Raw genomic sequence first — 19,973 nt, forward strand, 5'->3', positions numbered from 1 at the left:
CACGTGGAGCCGACTGGGCCTCTGGAAACTCAAGGTATTGGACACTCAGCAATCAATCCCTCAGATGGGTCCGGAGCCGCTGAGCAGGCATCTGCTTCTGAGGGTGTCTTCAGACCTACACAACTATATATTAAGCCATCCTCAGCTTCAAAGATAAAGACTAAAGCAGCTCTAAAGACAAAGAAACAAGTACAGCATTCTCATATTCAGACTTCCATGCCTAAAAAACAGATGCTCAAAATGGCCGAAGACCTAATTACTTTGATCAGGGGTTCCCATCCCCCTCCTGATAAGAGGCCTAGGCAAGAGACAGAGTATGATTCTTCTGATCAGGGTATCTATTTCCTCTGATTCCTGTTCTGAACAGGATTACTCCATGCTTCCCTATGAGGATTCTGATGCTGAAGAATCCATTCCTTCAGCCTCTCCTCCTGAGGACTGTTCTTTTGGGGAAACACTGCATACTATGAGGGAGCATTTCCACTGGGAGAGCCAAGAATATTCTGAGTCTAAGAAAAGGCTCAGAGACTTTCTGCTTCTTCCTCAGCATAGGACCCCTTGCCATTCCACCTGTTCTAGACATTGTAGATAATGTATTTTCAGAGTCCGGACTGTCCCCTGACTCCTTACCCCCTGCACCTTCTAAGCCAGACAGATACTACAGGGTCCCGGATTCTCATAAATTCCTATATAAAAACCCTGCTGCTGACCAGAAACTATTTCTCAGGGTCCCAAGGGGGTTAAGCCTTCCACTGCAAAAAATGCTGTCCCCCCTGATAGGGATTCTAGGGCTCTAGACAGATGGGGGAAAAAGTATACACTTCTGCCACCCTGGCTGTAAGGGCTTTAAATTGTCAATTTCATATGCTTAATTATCAGCAATATTTAATGTCTCTACTTAAACAGAAAATGTTGACAAATACTGAGTGTTCAGAGAACAAGGAATTGCAGGATTTATTGCATGCAGCTGAACAAGTGGGAAAGCATACTTTGCAATGTGGCTATGATTCACTGGAGGCCTCTTGCAGGGCCGCTGTTACAGGTTCTGTTATTAGAAGGCATGCTTGGTTAAAGGAACAAAATCTGCCTGATCATGTTAAAGCAAAATTATTAGATGCACCATTACAGCATGATACTTTGTTTGGTACTAAAGCAGAAGAGGTGTTGAAAAAAATGGAGGATAAGCAAAATCCATGCAGACAGTCAAGGATTTCTTACAGGTACAGCCACCCAGGTTTAGCAGGAGCTGGCCTTCTAAAAATTGGTCCTTTCCAGTCTCGGACAGACCACAAAGAGGCAGATGCAGGCATCCCAGAGGCAGATCTCAGCCTCAAGGCTCATACAGGCCTAAACAATGGGGGGCTCCTACCACCAAAAGCAGAGAAGACAAATCACAGCCTTACAGGAAACAGTCCCAATGACTTTCCTCTACCAGTTCCAAGCAGTTTTCTTTTGACAGCCCCCTTAGGGGGAAAACTAGCACTTTTTTTACCAAATTGGCAAATAGTTACCCAAGACAAATGGGTTCTGAACAGTGTCCCAAGGCTACAGGTTCCATTTTTCACACTCTACCAAGGTCAAAGGGCATCCCAGACCTGCCACACAATCAATGGGCAGAGGCACAAAAACAAATTACAGCCCTCATGGACATGAGGGCCATTCAGCAAGTACCACAACAAGAGCAGGGGTAAGGATTTTACTCCAGACTTTTTCTAGTACCCAGGAAGGACAAAACCTGGAGACCAATTCTGGACCTGTCTCTACTAAATACGTTTTTGGAAGTTCCAAAATTCAAGATGTTGACTCTTCAGCAGCTACTGCCCATGCTGGGCAAGAGGGCTTGGCTAATAACTTTGGACCTAAAAGAGGCATACCTGCATGTTCCTATCAGACAATCTTGCAGAAGATACCTCAGATTCATAGCTGGCTCAATGCATTACCAATTCTCTGCACTGCCCTTTGGCTTATCTACTGCGCCCAGGGTCTTTACAAAATGCCTGGCACCAGTAATTGCGTTTTGCAGACAAAAAGGAATTCAAATATATCCCTACTTGGACGACTACCTAATTCAAGCAGAGAACAAAGACATGCTTCTAAAACATCAAAACTAGTGCCCTCTCAAGATACAATATTCCTGGGTGCAAGCTTAAATACAACTGCCCAGATGGCTTATCTCACGCCAGACAAGCAAAAACAACTGACTACTTACTTCAAGAAATTGGCAACAAAAGCCCACTTATCTGCAAGGAAAATCCTGCAGGCCTTGGGTTTCATGGCATCCTGCATTCTACTAATTCCATATGCCAGACTGCATATGAGGAAACTACAATGGTATCTGAAAAGTGTTTGGACTCAGCATTGCCACAGCCTGGAGACAGTAATTGCACTCATTCCCTGCCTACAACAGGAGTTTCGATGGTGGGCAGAAGCCTGTCACCACAACAAGGGTCTGCCATTCAGTTTACCCACAGCCAAACAGACACTGACAACGGATGCATCAGATTATGCCTGGGGGGGGCCCATATGACAGGAAAATGTATTCAGGACACATGGTCTGCGAACCAGATGCATTTTCACATCAATTAAAAAGAGATGCTAGCTGTTCAAAATGCCCTGACAGCTTCCAAGGACCTGCTTCATCCAGGACAATTACTGATAAAGACAGACAACTCTACGGTCATGTGGTACATAAACAAGCAGGGAGGTACTAATTCCTACCCCCTCTGCAGACAAGCAATGACCTTATGGGACACACCATTGGCTTTTCAAGTTCACCTGCAAGCACAATTCCTGCCAGGAAAAACAAATACTCTGACAGACGAACTAAGCAGAAACCTCATGGATCCCCACAAATGGAAACTGGATCCACAAGTCTTCAGGATGATAATAAGGAAATGGGGTTGCCCAGACATAGATCTATTTGCCTCCCCTCACAACTGTCAATTGCAGAGATTTTGCACAAGGATTTACCACAAGCAAGCATGGAAAGTGGACGCCCTATCATTCAGCTGGAAAAATCTAACAGTATATGCTTTTCCCCCTCTACCTCTCCTTCCCAGAGTACTCCTAAAGGTCAGGCAAAAGAAGCCAAAAATGATTCTGATTGCACCAGACTGGCCACGCCAGCACTGGTACCCAGTCCTAAAGAGCTTGTCTCAAGGTCCAGCATGGATATTACCTCAAGCTTCTCACTTGCTGACCCAATAAAACAATCAGATCCTGCACAATCAACTCAGGACCTTAAATCTGGCAGCATGGCGGATAATGTAGCCATTCTGAGCACTCCTCTTTCAAAAGCTGTTATGGATGTTATCTTGGAGGCCAGGAAGCCCAGTACCAGAAAATCTTATGCAGAAGAGATTCTGTGCTTAGAACCAGGAACAAGGCATTGACACATCTGTACCAAACATTCCTCAGATTTTACAATACCTGACTTGAGATGCTGAACAAAGGCCTTTCTTTCTCATCAATTAAGATTCATGCCTCTGCCATTTCTGCACATTACAATACCGAACCACCTATCTTTTCTCATCCTTTAATAAGGCAGTACCTCAGAGGGGCCAAAAACATTAGGCCTCCAAGGAGAGCACCAAAGAGCCTGGGACCTCAATTTTGTTTTGGAAAAACTCACACTGCCTCCTTTCGAGCCAGCATCAACAACGGATATTAAATTCTTATCCTGGAAAACAGCTCTGCTCCTAGCCATTACCTCTGCAAGGCGAGTCTTGGAGTTTCAAGCACTCATGGCTGTGAAACTTTTCATAATTTTTCATCCAGACAGGGTTTCTCTGAGGACAAGCCCTACATTTATGCCTAAGGTGGTGTCCAGTGTGGCCCTCAATCAAACCATTCACTTGCCTACCTTTTACCCAAATCCACAGAACAAGGGTGAGAAAATTCTGCATTCTTTGGACATACATAGGCAGTTTTTCTACTTGGACAGAACTAAAGCTTTCAGAAAGACTGATTTAGTGTCATATGCTGCAGGATCACAAGGAAAGGCTATCTCAAAACAGACTATTTCTAAATGGATAGGCCATTGCATCCCTTTCTGCTATTATCAACATGGCAAATCAGTGCCTAAAGGCATTAGGCCTCATTCCACCAGAGCAGCAGCCACTTCAGCAGCCTTCCTCAGGGGAGTACCAACCAAAGAAATCTTAGAGGCTGCAACTTTGAGTTCAGTGCACACCTTTACAAAGCACTAGCACTGGCCTCTCTACTCTATGTCCAGAGCAGGCTTTGCCACTGCAGTTCTGCAGGGCCTCATAGCCTCTCCTAATCCTATTTAGCCCAGCCACCCTTCCTCAGCTTTGGGATTCAACCCAAGAGTAATGACTGCAACAGTGAAACACGATGAACATAGTACAGTTGTGTACCTACCATAAATGTAGATGTTAGAGTGTATTCACTGTTGCAGTCCAGGTTACCCACCCACCATCTCCCTTCTCCTTGCTGGGACTTATCTGCACTTCTCTGTCCTTTACAACCTTTTTGGTGTATTCGCTTGTAGTTGAAGCAAATGTTATTTTTGTGTATGCATTTCATATTTATGTATTTTTCAGCCTACCTATTTGGGGCACATGACATCTGGGGCAAGAAAAACTGAAGAAAATGGCGTCGGCTGCATCTTTTATATCCCTGGCGCACTGACGTCGGGGAAGAAGCGACAGCAACCGACGCTAGACCTAGACTTTGGAGTTCTGGCCGACTGCGGGTAGCCTGCCAGCAGGATAACCCAAGAGTAATGACTGCAACAGTGAATACACTCGAACATCTACATTTATGGTAGGTACACAACTGTACTTTCCTCTGGATCAATCCTGGACTGCATACTCGTCACACATCCCAACAAAATATCTGAAGCAGGCAGCCTCACTGATTCCTTAAGTGATCACCTCCCTACATACATCTGCCAGTCACCAAGCACTGTACAACACCAACACCACTTTAAGGAAACTCGCAAACTAATAAACTTCAAACCACTACTCTTTTCTGACACCCTCAAAAGTATAAACTGGAACATACTAAAAACACTCCCATTAGATGACGCTATTGACTATTTCAGTAACTCATTCATAGATGCACTAAATAACCACGCACCAATACACATAAAAAAAATAACAACTAATCCTGCCCCATGGTTATCCAAACTCACAAAAGATCTTCTGCACCTCAGAGACAAAACCCTAAAGTACTACAGAAAAAACAAAGACTCCCTCTTCCTCTTTAAACAATTCTGTAACCAAGTAAAAAAACTTGTTCATAAAGATAAAAAAACTACTACACTAAATTGCAGTCCATCCACAATGTAAACCCATACAATTCTTGAATGCCGTCTCCTGTCTCCTTAACCCAGGCACCAAGGAAAATCCCTGCCCACATCCCAACAAGACATCCCAGGAAATGACATCTCTTTTTAACTCTTTCTTCATAAACTGTATAGTTGACATTACTGCCAGCTTTCCTAATACTAGCATCATAGATAACAGTCCTTCTACCACATCCCCCTTCCCCTCCCAAACTTGCCTACACTCCCCTCTGTCCCCTAACCTCCACCTACTCCCTACCTCCAACTTTACACTTCAACCAGTCTCCACCACAACTATAAAAGACTTTTAAAAGCTCCAGATAACTTTCCACCCACTTTCCTAAAGACCACTGCTGATGCCATCGCTCACCTTATTAGTATCCTGATAAATAGATCTTTTCAAGAATCTAACATACCAAACTGTGGGAAAAAGCCTACATTCTTCCTCTCCCCAAAGGTGGCATAAACAATGATGTATCTAACTTCTGCCCTATTGCCATCATCTCACCAGTCTCCAAGATATTGGAAAAAATGTATCCACACTCAGATTATGTCCCAACTCACCCAAATCCACCTATTATCTCCATCACAACATGGCTTTCGACCAGGTCACAGTACCATAACTGCCCTTATGTCATTCCTCAGCACAATTAACAAAGCCAGTTACTCTGGAAAAACTGTCACTACCATACTCTTAGAACTTTCAAAAGCCTTCTATAATGTGTCCCACCCTTTCCTACTTTCACAACTCTCTCACTTCTCTCTCTCCCCCTCCACGAAAAAGTGGTTCTCTAGCTATTTTTCAGATAGGTAACAAGCTGTCAAATGGCAAAACTCCATCTCATCCGACCCGGATACCCCTACTGGAGTTCTGCAAGGGTCCATACTTGGCCCCCATTATTCAATATCTTTATTAATAACTTCGGCAGTTCCATCTCCAATAACAATGTAATTCAGTATGCAGATGATTCAACAATAGTCTGCTATGCCAACTTAATTTCTGATCTGTTTAAAACACAAACTGCTTTCTCTACCACTGAATCCTGGATGTTCTGCAACCACTTAGCACTGAACCCAGACAAAACTAAAATCATGATTTTCACCCCATCCAAATCTACCATAGTACACAAAGATACATTTAAAGTCTATAACCAAAATAAATCCCTAATAGAAACCATCCTACACACAAAACTACTCTGTCATAGATGAACTACTAAAATTCAGTATCCATGTACAACAAATTATCAAAACAAAAAGACTTCAAAAACTTGGATTGCTTTACAGACACAATCAGTACCTAACCCCCTCCTCTGAAAAAACCTTGCATCCACCTACCTTCTTCCCTCTCTCATGTACGGCTCCCCTCTACTTATCAACCTCCAAGCCTCCATAAAAGCCAAGATGGAAGCGTGCTACAACAAGATGTTTAAATCTGCAATAAATTCCAAATACTCCTCCCACCAATGTAATGCACTTTGATCACTAAAGTGACTGGAACTACCAGATTACCTTGACTACTTACAACTTACTACCACTCACAAATGAATCTTCAAACCCTCTGACTGCCCATCCCTTAATTCCATCTTCACCTCCTACCTCCCTAATAGGCCTCTTAGATCTGAAAACAAGAATTTACTCCTGGTTCACAAGCCCAAGCGACCTCCTAGACAACTTATCTTCTCTTTCTCCCTAGCCAAAAAATGGAATGCTCTCCTATTATCCTTAAGAACTATCTATAACTCTGTCCATTTTAAATCCCCTCTACACTTGTACCTCTCCGCTACCTGGAGCTGTACTTGCTCCCAGTCCTCTACTAACCTCGAAACTTCTTAACTCTTCCCTATACTTGCCTCATTAACCAGTATACATACCTTAACTCCTGTCTAGCATCTAGTAAAAAAATAAAAAAAAAAAATACAAAAAGCAGACGTGGTCTATATGTTGATTAAACATTGTTTATAAATGGCTAATTCCTAAAACTTGATCTGTAAATGCCATTGCGTATTATTACTTTCCATGTGCTTTTCAGTTTCTGTACATGTTACAATGTGTTAAAAGACCCAGTATTGTAATTGTTTAACTCTACTTTGATTCTACTGTTTTCTACTTGTGTAACCTCTATATTACTGTGGGGTTTTTCTCCCCGGGCCCTCACTGAAAAAGAGCTCAGCTTGGCCCAGAGGACTTCCCCCGTCAACAAACTGCAAATAAATAAGTAAATAAATGTGAATAAATATGATTTTACTTAAGTGATGCTCACTTTTTGCTTCATCTGTAACTACTTGTAATAAACTTAGCTGCTGAAACAAATTTTCATACTACAGTGTACAAAACAATTGTTTTTCTTATGCTTCTTCACTGATTTTTATGTAGTGAACTGAATTTTTTGATTCTTCCTTTGCACTTGTTGAATGGACATGGATGAACACAGTATTTGGAATAACAATATATATATATATATTTTAAGGTACAGTTTATACTGGAAGAAACGATTTACAGAGCAGCCTGTTACAGACTTTTGCAGTGTGATCAGAACAAACTCTAAAGGACCCATCGGTATGTATGCATATTGCCTGGTGTTACTGCTAAACAAGCATGTGTGTATTTTATTTAATTCTGGAAAGGTATAGCGGATTATGATAACGTCTGAGATTGTAACCTGATTATTGTGTGTTCGAGACATGGAAGCTCTTAAGTTGAATCATAGCATCCATGTTGAGAGCACATCATTTTCAGTTGAGATTGGAGACCTGATCATAATTATTTGTAATATGTGGAGATTTACTTGTTTCATGTACTGGAAAAAAAAGAAGAAATGGAAAGTTTTGTGCCAGCTTTGAAAGTCGGTAAAGTAGTTGTGAAGTGCTGTCAGACAGCAGATATACCTTATGCTATTTCCTGTGTAAGGGAAGCAGTTGTTTTTTTTACTTTTAGTGGCTGTAATTGTGTATGCACTAGGCAGAAGCGGAGTTGAAATGAACTGCTTTGGTGCTGCTGTTTACTGGCTGGCGCTGTTAGTTTTAAGGCTGTGTGTAGATTTGATCTTGACAGTACATACAGGGTGTTTAAGCTTATTGGAAGGACACTGTAAGCTGGACATGTGCACTTTATATTCCTTCATTCTTACCTTCCTCTTCACCCTTTCTGCCCCTGTCCCACACCATCTTGTACATGTCTGTGGATTCCTTGTCTGACGCTCATTCTGTGGACTATTCCATGGGTCCAAAAACCTCTCAGCGAAGTACTTTTAGAGATCCAGAAAATTTGTAGTCCTTACAATCTGCTGGATTTGCCTTGTGTTTATCCTTTGTTTCCTGTTCAGGATGTACCCTTTACACCCCTTGATGTGATTGTTTTTTTTTGCTTTTTATTACATATTTCTTAACTTCACACATTGCACAGTCATATGGGTACACACAAAGTTATAAAAAAGAAAACGTACCATTACATTTTTATTCTTTTTATGCATCATATGTTGTTTTTTTTTTTTTTTTTTTGAAATTATTTACATCAACATTACAGAGATTTCTCATGTCCTGCCATCCAGGAATTTTCACTCCTCCTCTTGGACATTATTTTGCATGGATTGTTCCCACAAATGCTTTTTTTTTTTTTTTTTTTTTTGTATTTGTAGTTTGTTCCTTATTTTCTAATTCTTTTATCTATTTTACAACATTTAGTAATTTGGTTATGGTTGATTTAGATTTTGATTTCCACTTTCTAGTATTTGCTGTTTTGATAGCCAACAGCATTAAAATTAGTAGGGCCTTGCTATGCCTAGGCAATTCAGTTTCTGTATCCCAGCTCAAAAGAATCATTTTCATAGTTCAAGTAATTTGATCCCCTAACATTTCTGACAAAGTACCCTGTAAGGAATTTTTAAAATGTACCAATTCATTGTATTTCCAAAAAAAAAATTCCCATGTATACCTCTCTGTACCATCACACTTCGTGTTTACTGTCTGCCTGAGGAAAATAATCTGAAGTGTACATTGGTTTTAAAAGTAGCAATGCAGACACTTCCATGCAAAAATTCTAACACTTCTACACTTAGTTGCATACTTGAGAGCCATAAAAATATCCTCCTCTTGTTCCTTTGTATTTTGCATTCCATTCTCACTTCCTAGTCTTTTATAACCACTTCTGATTGATTCTTATTAATTATCCTGTATTATTTTGTATGGCCTACTAATTATTCCTTTTTTAACTGCAGCTGTAAACTCAACAAGAGCTGCTCTTTCATTTAACATTTCCCTATCTTTTACTCTATGCCTGTTGTCATTCCCTAAAGTGCAGTCCAAACTTCTGGTTGGCCTCATCCCATTCAGTGTCCTTTCTCTCCCCAGCTGTTTGCTCTGAATACCTTGGTTCCTTTGCTAATTTTTTGCATTAAATTCCAGCTGCCTCTTGCCTGTTTTTTGGGCCACAGCTTGCAGTCATCCCTATTGGTAAAATCTCTTTTCCTTATTCCCACGTTGGTTTAGTTCCCAAAATGCTTTCTGCCACTTTGTAATTATAATATTCTGTACATAGGTAAGTAGTAGGCTAACTGCCCCTGTGGGCCATTTTAAGTCTAACCAACTTCTCCTTAGAATCAAACCCTCTACCTCTTGAATGTGAGGTAAATATCATAAACATTATGCCAACCACAACCCTTATTGTTGCTATTGTTCCCCTTAAGGGCCTGCATGTGAAATCTCTCTCTGTCTCCTTGTTTTGTGAACTTCTCCCCTATTTCATCATAATTTGTTTCCACTTTGATATTTAATCTTCTACTTATGTCATGCATATGAGCCTTAACTGTGTAGTTTTGAGGTATCCCTTCAAATCTGGTAATGATAATCCATCTTGTTCTGTTAGGAGAAACAACTTATCCAGTTTAACTCTTGCCCCTTCCCCCTCCAAAATAAATTCCTTATTAACTATGGTTCTCAACTTCTCTAGTTGATAAAAATGTACCTCACCCCTATGTAGTTCTAAAGGGACTAGAAACAATTTCTCTCCTTGTACCGTGCTGTTAATATCCATATTTTTTTTTATCTTTTCTTTGTCTCCTCCCACATTTCTTTAGCTGCCATAAAAGCATCCTTTTTAATCTGTACACCTGCATAATTAATATTATTGTGTCCCCATAAATATGGATATTGCTGAACCAATTCATGTGTGGGAGCATAATTTACTGCTGTAGCCTTTGCCCTGTCTTCATTGATTTTTTATCTGAGAAAAAAAAATGAAACTTTATTAGAATGTTCCAGAACAAGGAAATGCCATTTTCTGTATTTAACAAGTAGAAAGTAGTATCATCTGCAAATAAGCCTATTTTTTATTACCGTCCCAGTTCAGCTCTTGAATTTGAGAGTCCTTTATTTTCTCTGCTGATGGTTCTTATTTAAAGCAAATAAAAAGGGAAAATATAACATCCCTTCTTGGTTCCTGAGTTCAAGCACAGCTGGTCAAAGAAGAGCCATCCACTGTGATTCGTGCCTTTGCCCCTTTGTATTCTTCATAATTAACCTCATTATGCTATCAGGGAACACAAATGCTTCCATTGCTGTACTCATAAAATCCCAGCTGACACTTACCAAATGCCTTGTGTGTGTCAAGACTCACCAAAAATAGCAACACCTTCTTGCACTCTGCTTCCCTCTGGATCATCATCATTCTGTTAATGTTGACAAATGCTTGTCTCCTCTCAACAAAACCACACTGCTCCAAATCTGTCAATTTTAACAAAACCTTAACCATTTTCTTTGCAAGTGTAGGCATAAATGCTTTCTAATTGTGGTTCAAAATTGAAATTGGTCTATATGAAGTTGGGTCTGAAGGATTTTCACCCTGTTTACATCCCACCTCTCTTAAAATACTGCTAAATAAAACCTTCCATAATTTTTTTATTTTGCTCCCTCCTACTTTTCCACAGGAATAACATTTATTCCTAGGTACTTCCATGTGGGTTGATTAAAAAAATCACCATTTTAGTCTCACCCCCCCCCCCACACCTTGTATCTTCGCTATTAATTCCTGAACCTCATCTGATATGCTTGGCATATTTGTCTTCCATAAATATTTCATCTGTGTCTTTTATTGGTTTCCCCATTCCTCTGCTTTTATATATATATATATATATATATATATATATATATATATATATATATATGATGTGATCATGTACACCGTTGTCACCCCCCGCCCAACACGCACACAAATCTCTTTTGGTCTTTAGTGAGAAGAGATGTAGCAGCTCTAGTTTTTGGTTGTACCGTTTCCATTCTATCCCGTACACATTTCTGTTGGCTTTCCTATAGACTCCTTCCAAGAGTTTAATGGTCCTGTTCTTTCTGTGGCCTTTAAAACTTCATGTGGTTAGGCTAGGTCCTTGTAGTGGGAAAGCATTACCTCTTTGCTTCTAGAATCTAGGTCCATGAGGACACAACCCAGCTTTCTGTTTGCTGCTGCCACTTTCGTTGTGCTCCTTGTGGTCCATTCCAAAAGTCGTCAACACACCGAGATCCTTTCCTTGCTCTCCAGCTATGTCATCTCTCTGCTGATACTTCCTACCAGGGATGTTGCAGCCTAAGTACAGTACTTTGTATTTATCTGCACTGAACCATAACCACCACCTTTCTGCCCACTTAGTTAGCAGAAGGGTTTAAGGAAGGATTTGAAAAAGCATGTCTGTGTCATCAGCGATGTTAATCATCTTGTCTTCCTGACGTACGTCTGTGACATGCATTGAAGAGTGTGGGACCCAAGAATGACCCCCACAGTTCTCCTCATCGCTTTCCTTATTCTTGATGTCATTACTGCCCCTGCATCTGTGCATCCAGACATAGAGACATGCTTCATTCCAGTTCCTTAGTCTTTGTTCTTTCCCCAGCTCCACCACTTCTCATGTTGGCACCCTGTGTAGGACTGATTCAAAAGCCATGTTGTGCAGAACTTGGGGACTACAGAACTGTAAACAATGGTGCAGACTTATCACCAGCTGTCTTTATGTAAAATAGCTTCCTGCTTTAACATTCGTAGTACAGCTTTTATAATGCAATTGCACAATCTGTGGACTTCTAACCATGTACCTTGAGCATGAGTTTTTAATGAGGTCAGCAAAAAAAGGTTGTAGCAAATTCACATAACCAGTGAAACATCTACATAATACCAAAAATTTAATACATTTCTTGCAGATCGCATAGGTTTCTAGTCATCTTGTTCAATGACCACTTTGGTATTTCTAGTATAGTTCTGCCTGAAAGATCATGTTTTTTTGTATTAATTTTAACATTTTACTTATTCTTGCTGTTTCTGAGTCATTATACAAAGCTAGTGAGGAGACTAAGGATGTTTGTGCTGTCAACCTATTGCAGGGGTGTATGCCTTTAACCACTGCTACCCTACTGCAGCCTTGCAAGTTGCACAGTTGCTGCCCTCTGGAGATGCATGTTCACTGTCACATATGTGTAACCTCCCAGCTAAGAGGTACACCACAGTTGCTGCCTGCAGCTCATCTTGCTCTTAACACTACTATTGCAGCAATCTTAGATTGCCTCCCTTAATTCAGGATGGGCGAACAAATGTAGGCTACTTATTCACATCCTAACTACAGCCCCTCCAATGCTCATGTCATTAATCAATCCCTGGTCATCTGGCACTCATCAAAGGTATTCTACCACTGCACTAGGACTGTCTCCTATAGAAGGTACTTTAGTCAGTCATCAGCCTTGCATCAGTCAAAAGAAAATAGTATTGTTGAAATCTGATGTTTTATTGCAAGTGTTTCTCAGGAATGTCTGCCAGTTCTATAGAGTGGCAAAGAATCAAGTCTTCATTCATTCTGTAACTAAAATAAAGACTCTTGTCTTATTACAGTTTCACTGAATTGTTTTCAGGCACATTTTACATTTTATCTTAAATAGTAGTATTTCTTTATTAAAGCAATCCCAAGTTTGCAGTGAGTTATCCCATCATGCAAATAAAACTCACATGGCTGTATTTTGACATCACTGCATGAGATGAGTGTAAATCCCAATGACCTGTATAATGTTGCACTCTGTTATTTACCTTTCAAAGTTTTATTGCCATGTTTATTTCATTTTATTTCTCCATGATGACAAATTCCTTATTACCTTCCCAAGTTGTATCAGATAAACAGTTTTGACAGAGTATTTCTTGTTACTGAATCGTAAGCTTATTGTTCTTTGCTTTTTAGAGGAACAGGAGCATTACTTTCTCCTCTGTGATGCATTGCCAGAAGATCGCATTTTAAGAGAACAGCTTCAGCAAAAGAGACTGGTAGGAACTATATTATACTTGTTGTACAAGGCATTAGATTTTTCACTGTTTTTTTTTTTTCAGTTTTGGCAGACATCCTAAACTTTTATTTATATTTGTTTACAAGGGAAGTATACTCATCTCAGTGGACCAGTACAGCATGGGTGAACAGGCTCACACAAGAAATGAGCAAAACATATTTACAAATTCAAGGATATGCTAAAAAATATACATATTTACAAATGCAGGAATATGCTGTAATATTTAATTCAAGAAGCAGTTTACAAAGTCAAAGCATGGATGGAAAAATGGAACGATGCTTAGCAGAGCTTTCTGGATAAGATGAAGTCGTAATGAACGAGCTGTCTTATGTTACAGGGATAGCAGTATAACATTATGTAGAGAGGTATGATGACAGAAAGGGTTCAGTGTGAATAGTCGCAGGAAAGGATACCATGGGGAGAAGAGAGAGAAATGGTAAGAGGTATGCAGAGCGAAGAGAAGTAGAAATGGTAAGAGGCATGCAGAGGGAAGAGAAGTAGAAATGGTAAGAGAGGCATGCAGAGGGAAGATAAGTAGAAATGGTAAGAGGCATGCAGAGCGAAGATAAGTAGAAATGGTAAGAGGCATGCAGAGCGAAGATAAGTAGAAATGGTAAGAGGCATGCAGAGCGAAGAGAAGTAGAAATGGTAAGAGAGGCATGCAGAGGGGAGAGAAGTAGAAATGGTAAGAGGCATGCAGAGGGGAGAGAAGTAGAAATGGTAAGAGGCATGCAGAGGGGAGAGAAGTAGAAATGGTAAGAGGCATGCAGAGGGAAGAGAAGTAGAAATGGTAAGAGGCATGCAGAGCGAAGAAAAGTAGAAATGGTAAGAGAGGCATGCAGAGCGAAGAGAAGTAGAAATGGTAAGAGAGGCATGCAGAGGGAAGAGAAGTAGAAATGGTAAGAGGCATGCAGAGGGAAGAGAAGTAGAAATGGTAAGAGGCATGCAGAGGGGAGAGAAGTAGAAATGGTAAGAGGCATGCAGAGGGGAGAGAAGTAGAAATGGTAAGAGGCATGCAGAGGGAGAGAAGTAGAAATGGTAAGAGGCATGCAGAGGGAAGAGAAGTAGAAATGGTAAGAGGCATGCAGAGGGAAGAGAAGTAGAAATGGTAAGAGGCATGCAGAGGGAAGAGAAGTAGAAATGGTAAGAGAGGCATGCAGAGCGAAGAGAAGTAGAAATGGTAAGAGGCATGCAGAGGGGAGAGAAGTAGAAATGGTAAGAGGCATGCAGAGGGGAGAGAAGTAGAAATGGTAAGAGGCATGCAGAGGGGAGAGAAGTAGAAATGGTAAGAGGCATGCAGAGGGGAGAGAAGTAGAAATGGTAAGAGGCATGCAGAGGGGAGAGAAGTAGAAATGGTAAGAGAGGCATGCAGAGGGAAGAGAAGTAGAAATGGTAAGAGGCATGCAGAGGGAAGAGAAGTAGAAATGGAAAGAGGCATGCAGAGCGAAGAGAAATAGAAATGGTAAGAGAGGCATGCAGAGGGAAGAGAAGTAGAAATGGTAAGAGAGGCATGCAGAGGGAAGAGAAGTAGAAAACGAGAGGAAGTGTGAGAGATGAGAAGAGTGAAGTAGGATGAACGAGAGACAGTAAATGAGGGGATGACGAGATAAGATAAAGGATGAAATGGTGATAAGGGGGTGTGAAAGAGCTGCATGGTTCCTGTCATGTGACCCAAGTGAGTGCATCTGTACTTTGTTTGGGTGAAGAGGTACTCTTTGAGCTGTTGTCTGAAGTCCTAGTAGAATGCAGGGTCAGTACAACAACGTTTAGGGTGGATAATGATAAAGAAATACCCCGGAGATTATATGTCAGGGTTTTGGAGAAGAGTTTGAGTGAGTGAGAGTGGAAAATGCCTCCACAGAAAGGGTTTGTGAATTAGTGATCCTAGTAGGAGGTATGTTCTCAGATATATTCAGAGCCATTTGGATTTGGTGAGAATTAGGCAGTGGTGTTCTTTAATGGGGGAGTTAGTAGTGAACCGGCAGATTTTATTGGAGATGGTTTGCAAGGTGGTGGCTTTATTATTTGACACTGCAGATATGCGTAGTCCATGTTCAAGTTGAGATAAAAGTATTCTTTTCCCTATCGCAGCTTTGACTGGCTTAGACAGGAAAGGTGATCATAGGAAGTTACTAGGCTATTGGCCCTGAGGCCAAGAGTTTAGCTCGTGTTTAGGCAAGTCAGCACCCAAAGCCCGTGTCCAGCAGAGACACGGGTGGAATCCCAGGGGGTTTATTTTTTTGTTTCCCATCCAGTTATCCAGGTTGTGCTTGAAAAGTGACAATGCGGTACTCTGCATGACATGGAGAGGGAGTCTGTTCCACAGATGGAGGAGTCCCTGGGACATGAAACTGTCCCACCAACAAGTCCTATTGATGTCACAGACCAGGTTGAGGTCGCGCGTGCGGGTTACTCGAGTGGAGCTTGACTTGCGGATATGCAGTAGTCCCATCAAGGCGGGGTCCGAGATTGCTTTGCATGCCAGATAGAGGTCACCTCAGAGGAATTCTGTATGAAACTGAGTAGAGGGACAAGGCTTTTAGCCTGTCTGTATAGGGTAGATGTTTGAGGCACTGGATTCTTCTGCTGAGGAACCTCTGTGGTCTCTCCAGCTGCTGCATGTGTTTGCGAGGCACATGCCAAAGGGGGGCATTGTACTCAATAACTGGCCTTATAAGGGAAGAATACAGGGATGTTATGACCTCCTTGTCTCTAGAAGAGATACCCTTACTTATGCGGTGTGCCATATAGAAAGCTTTCCGTACAACGGAAGCAACATGGTGGTCAAAAGTCAGGTTGCTATAAACCTAGTTGCCCAAATCCCTCATGACTGATTGAATGCCTAGGACATTCTTATTAATGTGATATGTGGGGACATCACTCTCCCTCAAAGAGGATGTGGAAAAAACATAAATATAGTTGCAAGTATAGAAAACTTCTGGAAGACCCTCATGTTGATCAAGAATGAACGCAGGAATGGTTAAGGAGAGGTGACTTCACATCAAGAAATGAAAGATGAATGTTGGCAGCCCAAGATAGTGGGCTACGTACATGCTTGTTTACAAAGTCCATTGAATATGTGGGAGAAACAGACATATGCAGGTTTTGTAAAACCAAATTGGAACCTTGTTGATGGTTGCAACGCACTAATGGCAGAGGTACTGTATACTGAAAGGCATAATAATGTGGCAAGATTGTGCAAACGTTATGGTACTGAAGTGGCTGAAAAACACTGGAAACATGAGCCACAAAGAATCATAGAAAATGATGAAGTTTATATCACATGTTATCACCCAATACCAACAGAACAAGAGATAAATGCTAGAAAACCGGGTATAGTGGTCCAAGAAAAGAAGACAAAAGTAGCATTGATCATTGAAATCGCCACACATAGTGTCTACAGTGTCTTGCGTACAGAGAGACACAAAGTCATAAAATACCTTGAGCCATGTGGAAGAAAGGTACCCAGATGGTTCCAATAGTAGTAGGAGCAACTGGTCTTATAAAAAAGAAGTTAAAAAACAGTGTAAGAAACGTCTCTGTGTGGAAGATTTTCAGTCCATATATTTCTAGTTAATCACTGTATATTAATCAGATCAGACAGTAGTAGTAGAAGTAGCAAACGTAAACTCAAGTCAAAAAGTAAAAATAGAAAATATATAATTCTACAGCATTATTACTAAGTATTCGAAAGTAATCCAAACAAGGCAGGCAGTCTGTTTCCAGTCGAAAATCCTTTATTAAGTACACAGACAAGCGATCCAAGTAAAACAAAAATAGAGTAATAATTTCCTCACAAGCTTTCTAAATATATATATACTTTTTATCAGGCATGGGAGTGGTTTATTGTGCTGTAAAACAAAGTGTTATTGGTACACATGTTAAATTCACATCTCTTCCCCCGTCAGTGTGACATTCGAGCTGGTCCTGCCCTACCTAGTAGCTATCATAATAATATATAGCCCTAATGTACTTTAATGGTGCATCTTATTTAACCAAATTATTAAGTAGATTATTAAGTCTGTGATTTTATACAAGGTAATATACTACATGGCTGGAAATATATCAACCTTAGTTCATTTTGCGATCAAAAATTATATATAAATATATACATATACATTTTGCATGTAAAAATCAGTTTCTATTTTCATAACCTATTGTTAACAAAGATTGCTTTCATCCTTCTAGACTTCTTCAGGTCTGTGTACAAGAACCCTAGAAACCTATATAATTGTATAATTAGTTAGTATTGTTATTACCATCATTTAGAATAAAGTGGAAAAAAGAGAACCAGAAAAAAATAAAAATATATGTATGATGATGGAAACAAAATATACACTTAAATTTCAAATGATTTAAAATGGTATTTAAAATCAATTTGTAGAAAAAAATAAAATAAAATACAATTAGTCATGTAAACAATGTGGCAATTTTCTAAGTTCCAGTGCACTTTTAATTGAACAGTAGTAGTTTAGTCCAGGCTTTCTAAAAGAATTTACAATCTTATTTAGATATGTTACCATTTCATGTAACACTGTACGAATTGCAGAAGGAGTCATTACTGGGCACATTGCAATTGCTGCGAAGAGCACTTTTGACTAACATCAAAGAATGAAACAATACTCATTTTATGAACTTTAATTGTACTTTGACTTAGGAATGGGGTCCAGTCCCATCACGGTATTAGAAACCCAAAAGACTTGGAGAAATTAAAAAGAGCAGAGATGATGATGCATTTTTTGGCATTCAGCTTGAGGCCATGTTTCTGGCAGCAGTTATTTGTTTGGGTGAGACCCTCTTGGAGGACGTCCACATCACTTGGAGAAATGATGACCACGCCCAGCTTGCAGTCATCTGCAAATCTGGTCAGCCATAGTCCATTGGTTTTGGCTTGCACCTCAGAAAAGTATATCCCGAGTAACAGAGGCCCCAAGACCAATCCCTGGGGTACACAGCTCATTACATGTCTATTGCTTCAGGTGGCTTCCCCTATTTTGATTAGGTGGGTTCTATCATTGAGCCAGTTTGCTACCCATCTGATAAGATATGGATTGATTCCTAGTTGAGAGATTTCATCTGCTATGCCCGAGTGGGGAATAGTGTTGAAGGTCTAGGCCAGGTCAAGGTAGGCAATGTGCATCTTCCTTCGTCCATGGCTTTTGTGATTGTCTCAAAAAACTGAACCAGATTTAACAGACATTACCTCCCCTTGACAAAGCCAAACTATGTGGGGTCGAGTGTTTGGAGGTTGCCAATGTCCCTGTTAATGGGGTCCATGATGATCCGTTCCATGGCCTTGCAGATCAATTTAGTTAGGCTGATGGGTATATAATTTCCTGGATCAGTGGATGCTCCACCTTTGTGCAAAGGGATGACAGTGGCTGTCCTCCACTTAGCTGGGACAAATCTGATCTGATACTCTGGTTTGGTTGAGTAGAAATTCCTAGTGGTGCTGCAAGTTCATGCCTGAGTTCATGTAGGATGCAGCCTGGGATGTTATCGGGTCCTGTGAAGGCTGTATTTTTTGCCTGTGAGAGGGCAGTTATGACTTGTTCCCTAGAGATAAAGGGAGGGGGACAGGTACTGGGAATGTCCTGATTTACTAATGGGTGGGGCAGAGGAGTGAAGTTTTCATTGAATATGTCAGCCAGTAGGTTGGCTGTATCTCTGCAGCATCTGTGTATGTGGCGTCCTTGACCATCATTTCTGAACAGATTTGGGTGCTTCCTTTGAGATTGCAGACATGTGTGAAGAAGGCCTTATGATTGTCTCTAGTAGATGTGGCCAATTTGGACTCAAAGTTGGCTTTAGAGGATTTCACTAGTGCTCTCATTTGCTTGTTCTGACTAAGTAGAGATTTCTTCCAATTTGGTACCTGTTCCTTCTTGGTCCTGGATAGCAATTCTTTATTTTTGTTATGTAGTTTATCTATTGCAGATGTCCACCAGACAAGTTTACTCTTCCTTGTGGAGGAGGATTTTGCCCTGTCAGATATTCTGGATTCCATGCATGTATATAAGTGCTTGTATAGTACTTTGGTGTAGATTTAGACATTGGTGCCAGTTCCAACACAGGGAGAGGGGGCTGTGAAGCTGTTTATGCCATCACTCAGGAGGTTTTAATCACCTATGGAATTTGAAGTTTTTTTGTTTGACCATAGCTAGAGGGGGTCAGGGGAGATGCTGACTTCGAAAGTGATCACTTTATGATGAGATCTTACCAGGGAGGATGATACTGTAGGGGTGCTGCAATGGTTACTCATGTCGGTTGATACCAAGTCCAATATATTATCACCTCTTGTGGGGGTGTTAACTTGCTGCTGCAAAGCATTTGCATTGATAAAATCAAGGACTTTG

General features: G+C 40.7%; 1 protein-coding gene across 3 annotated transcripts in view; it reads left to right on the top strand.

Moving 5' to 3' along the window:
* ZNF277 (zinc finger protein 277) overlaps positions 1-19,973 on the top strand; it is a 708,300-nt gene that overhangs the window by 159,811 nt on the left and 528,516 nt on the right. For all 3 annotated transcript variants that reach the window (XM_044088678.1, XM_044088676.1, XM_044088677.1), the window contains 2 exons: positions 7,779-7,867; positions 13,515-13,597. In XM_044088678.1, coding sequence (XP_043944613.1) covers positions 7,779-7,867; positions 13,515-13,597 — 172 coding nt within the window. The remainder of the gene's footprint in view (positions 1-7,778; positions 7,868-13,514; positions 13,598-19,973) is intronic.

The sequence above is a fragment of the Protopterus annectens genome, chromosome 11.part0, assembly GCF_019279795.1.
Source record: "Protopterus annectens isolate FY-2018-M chromosome 11.part0, PAN1.0, whole genome shotgun sequence".
Classification (NCBI taxonomy): Eukaryota; Metazoa; Chordata; order Ceratodontiformes; family Protopteridae; genus Protopterus; species Protopterus annectens.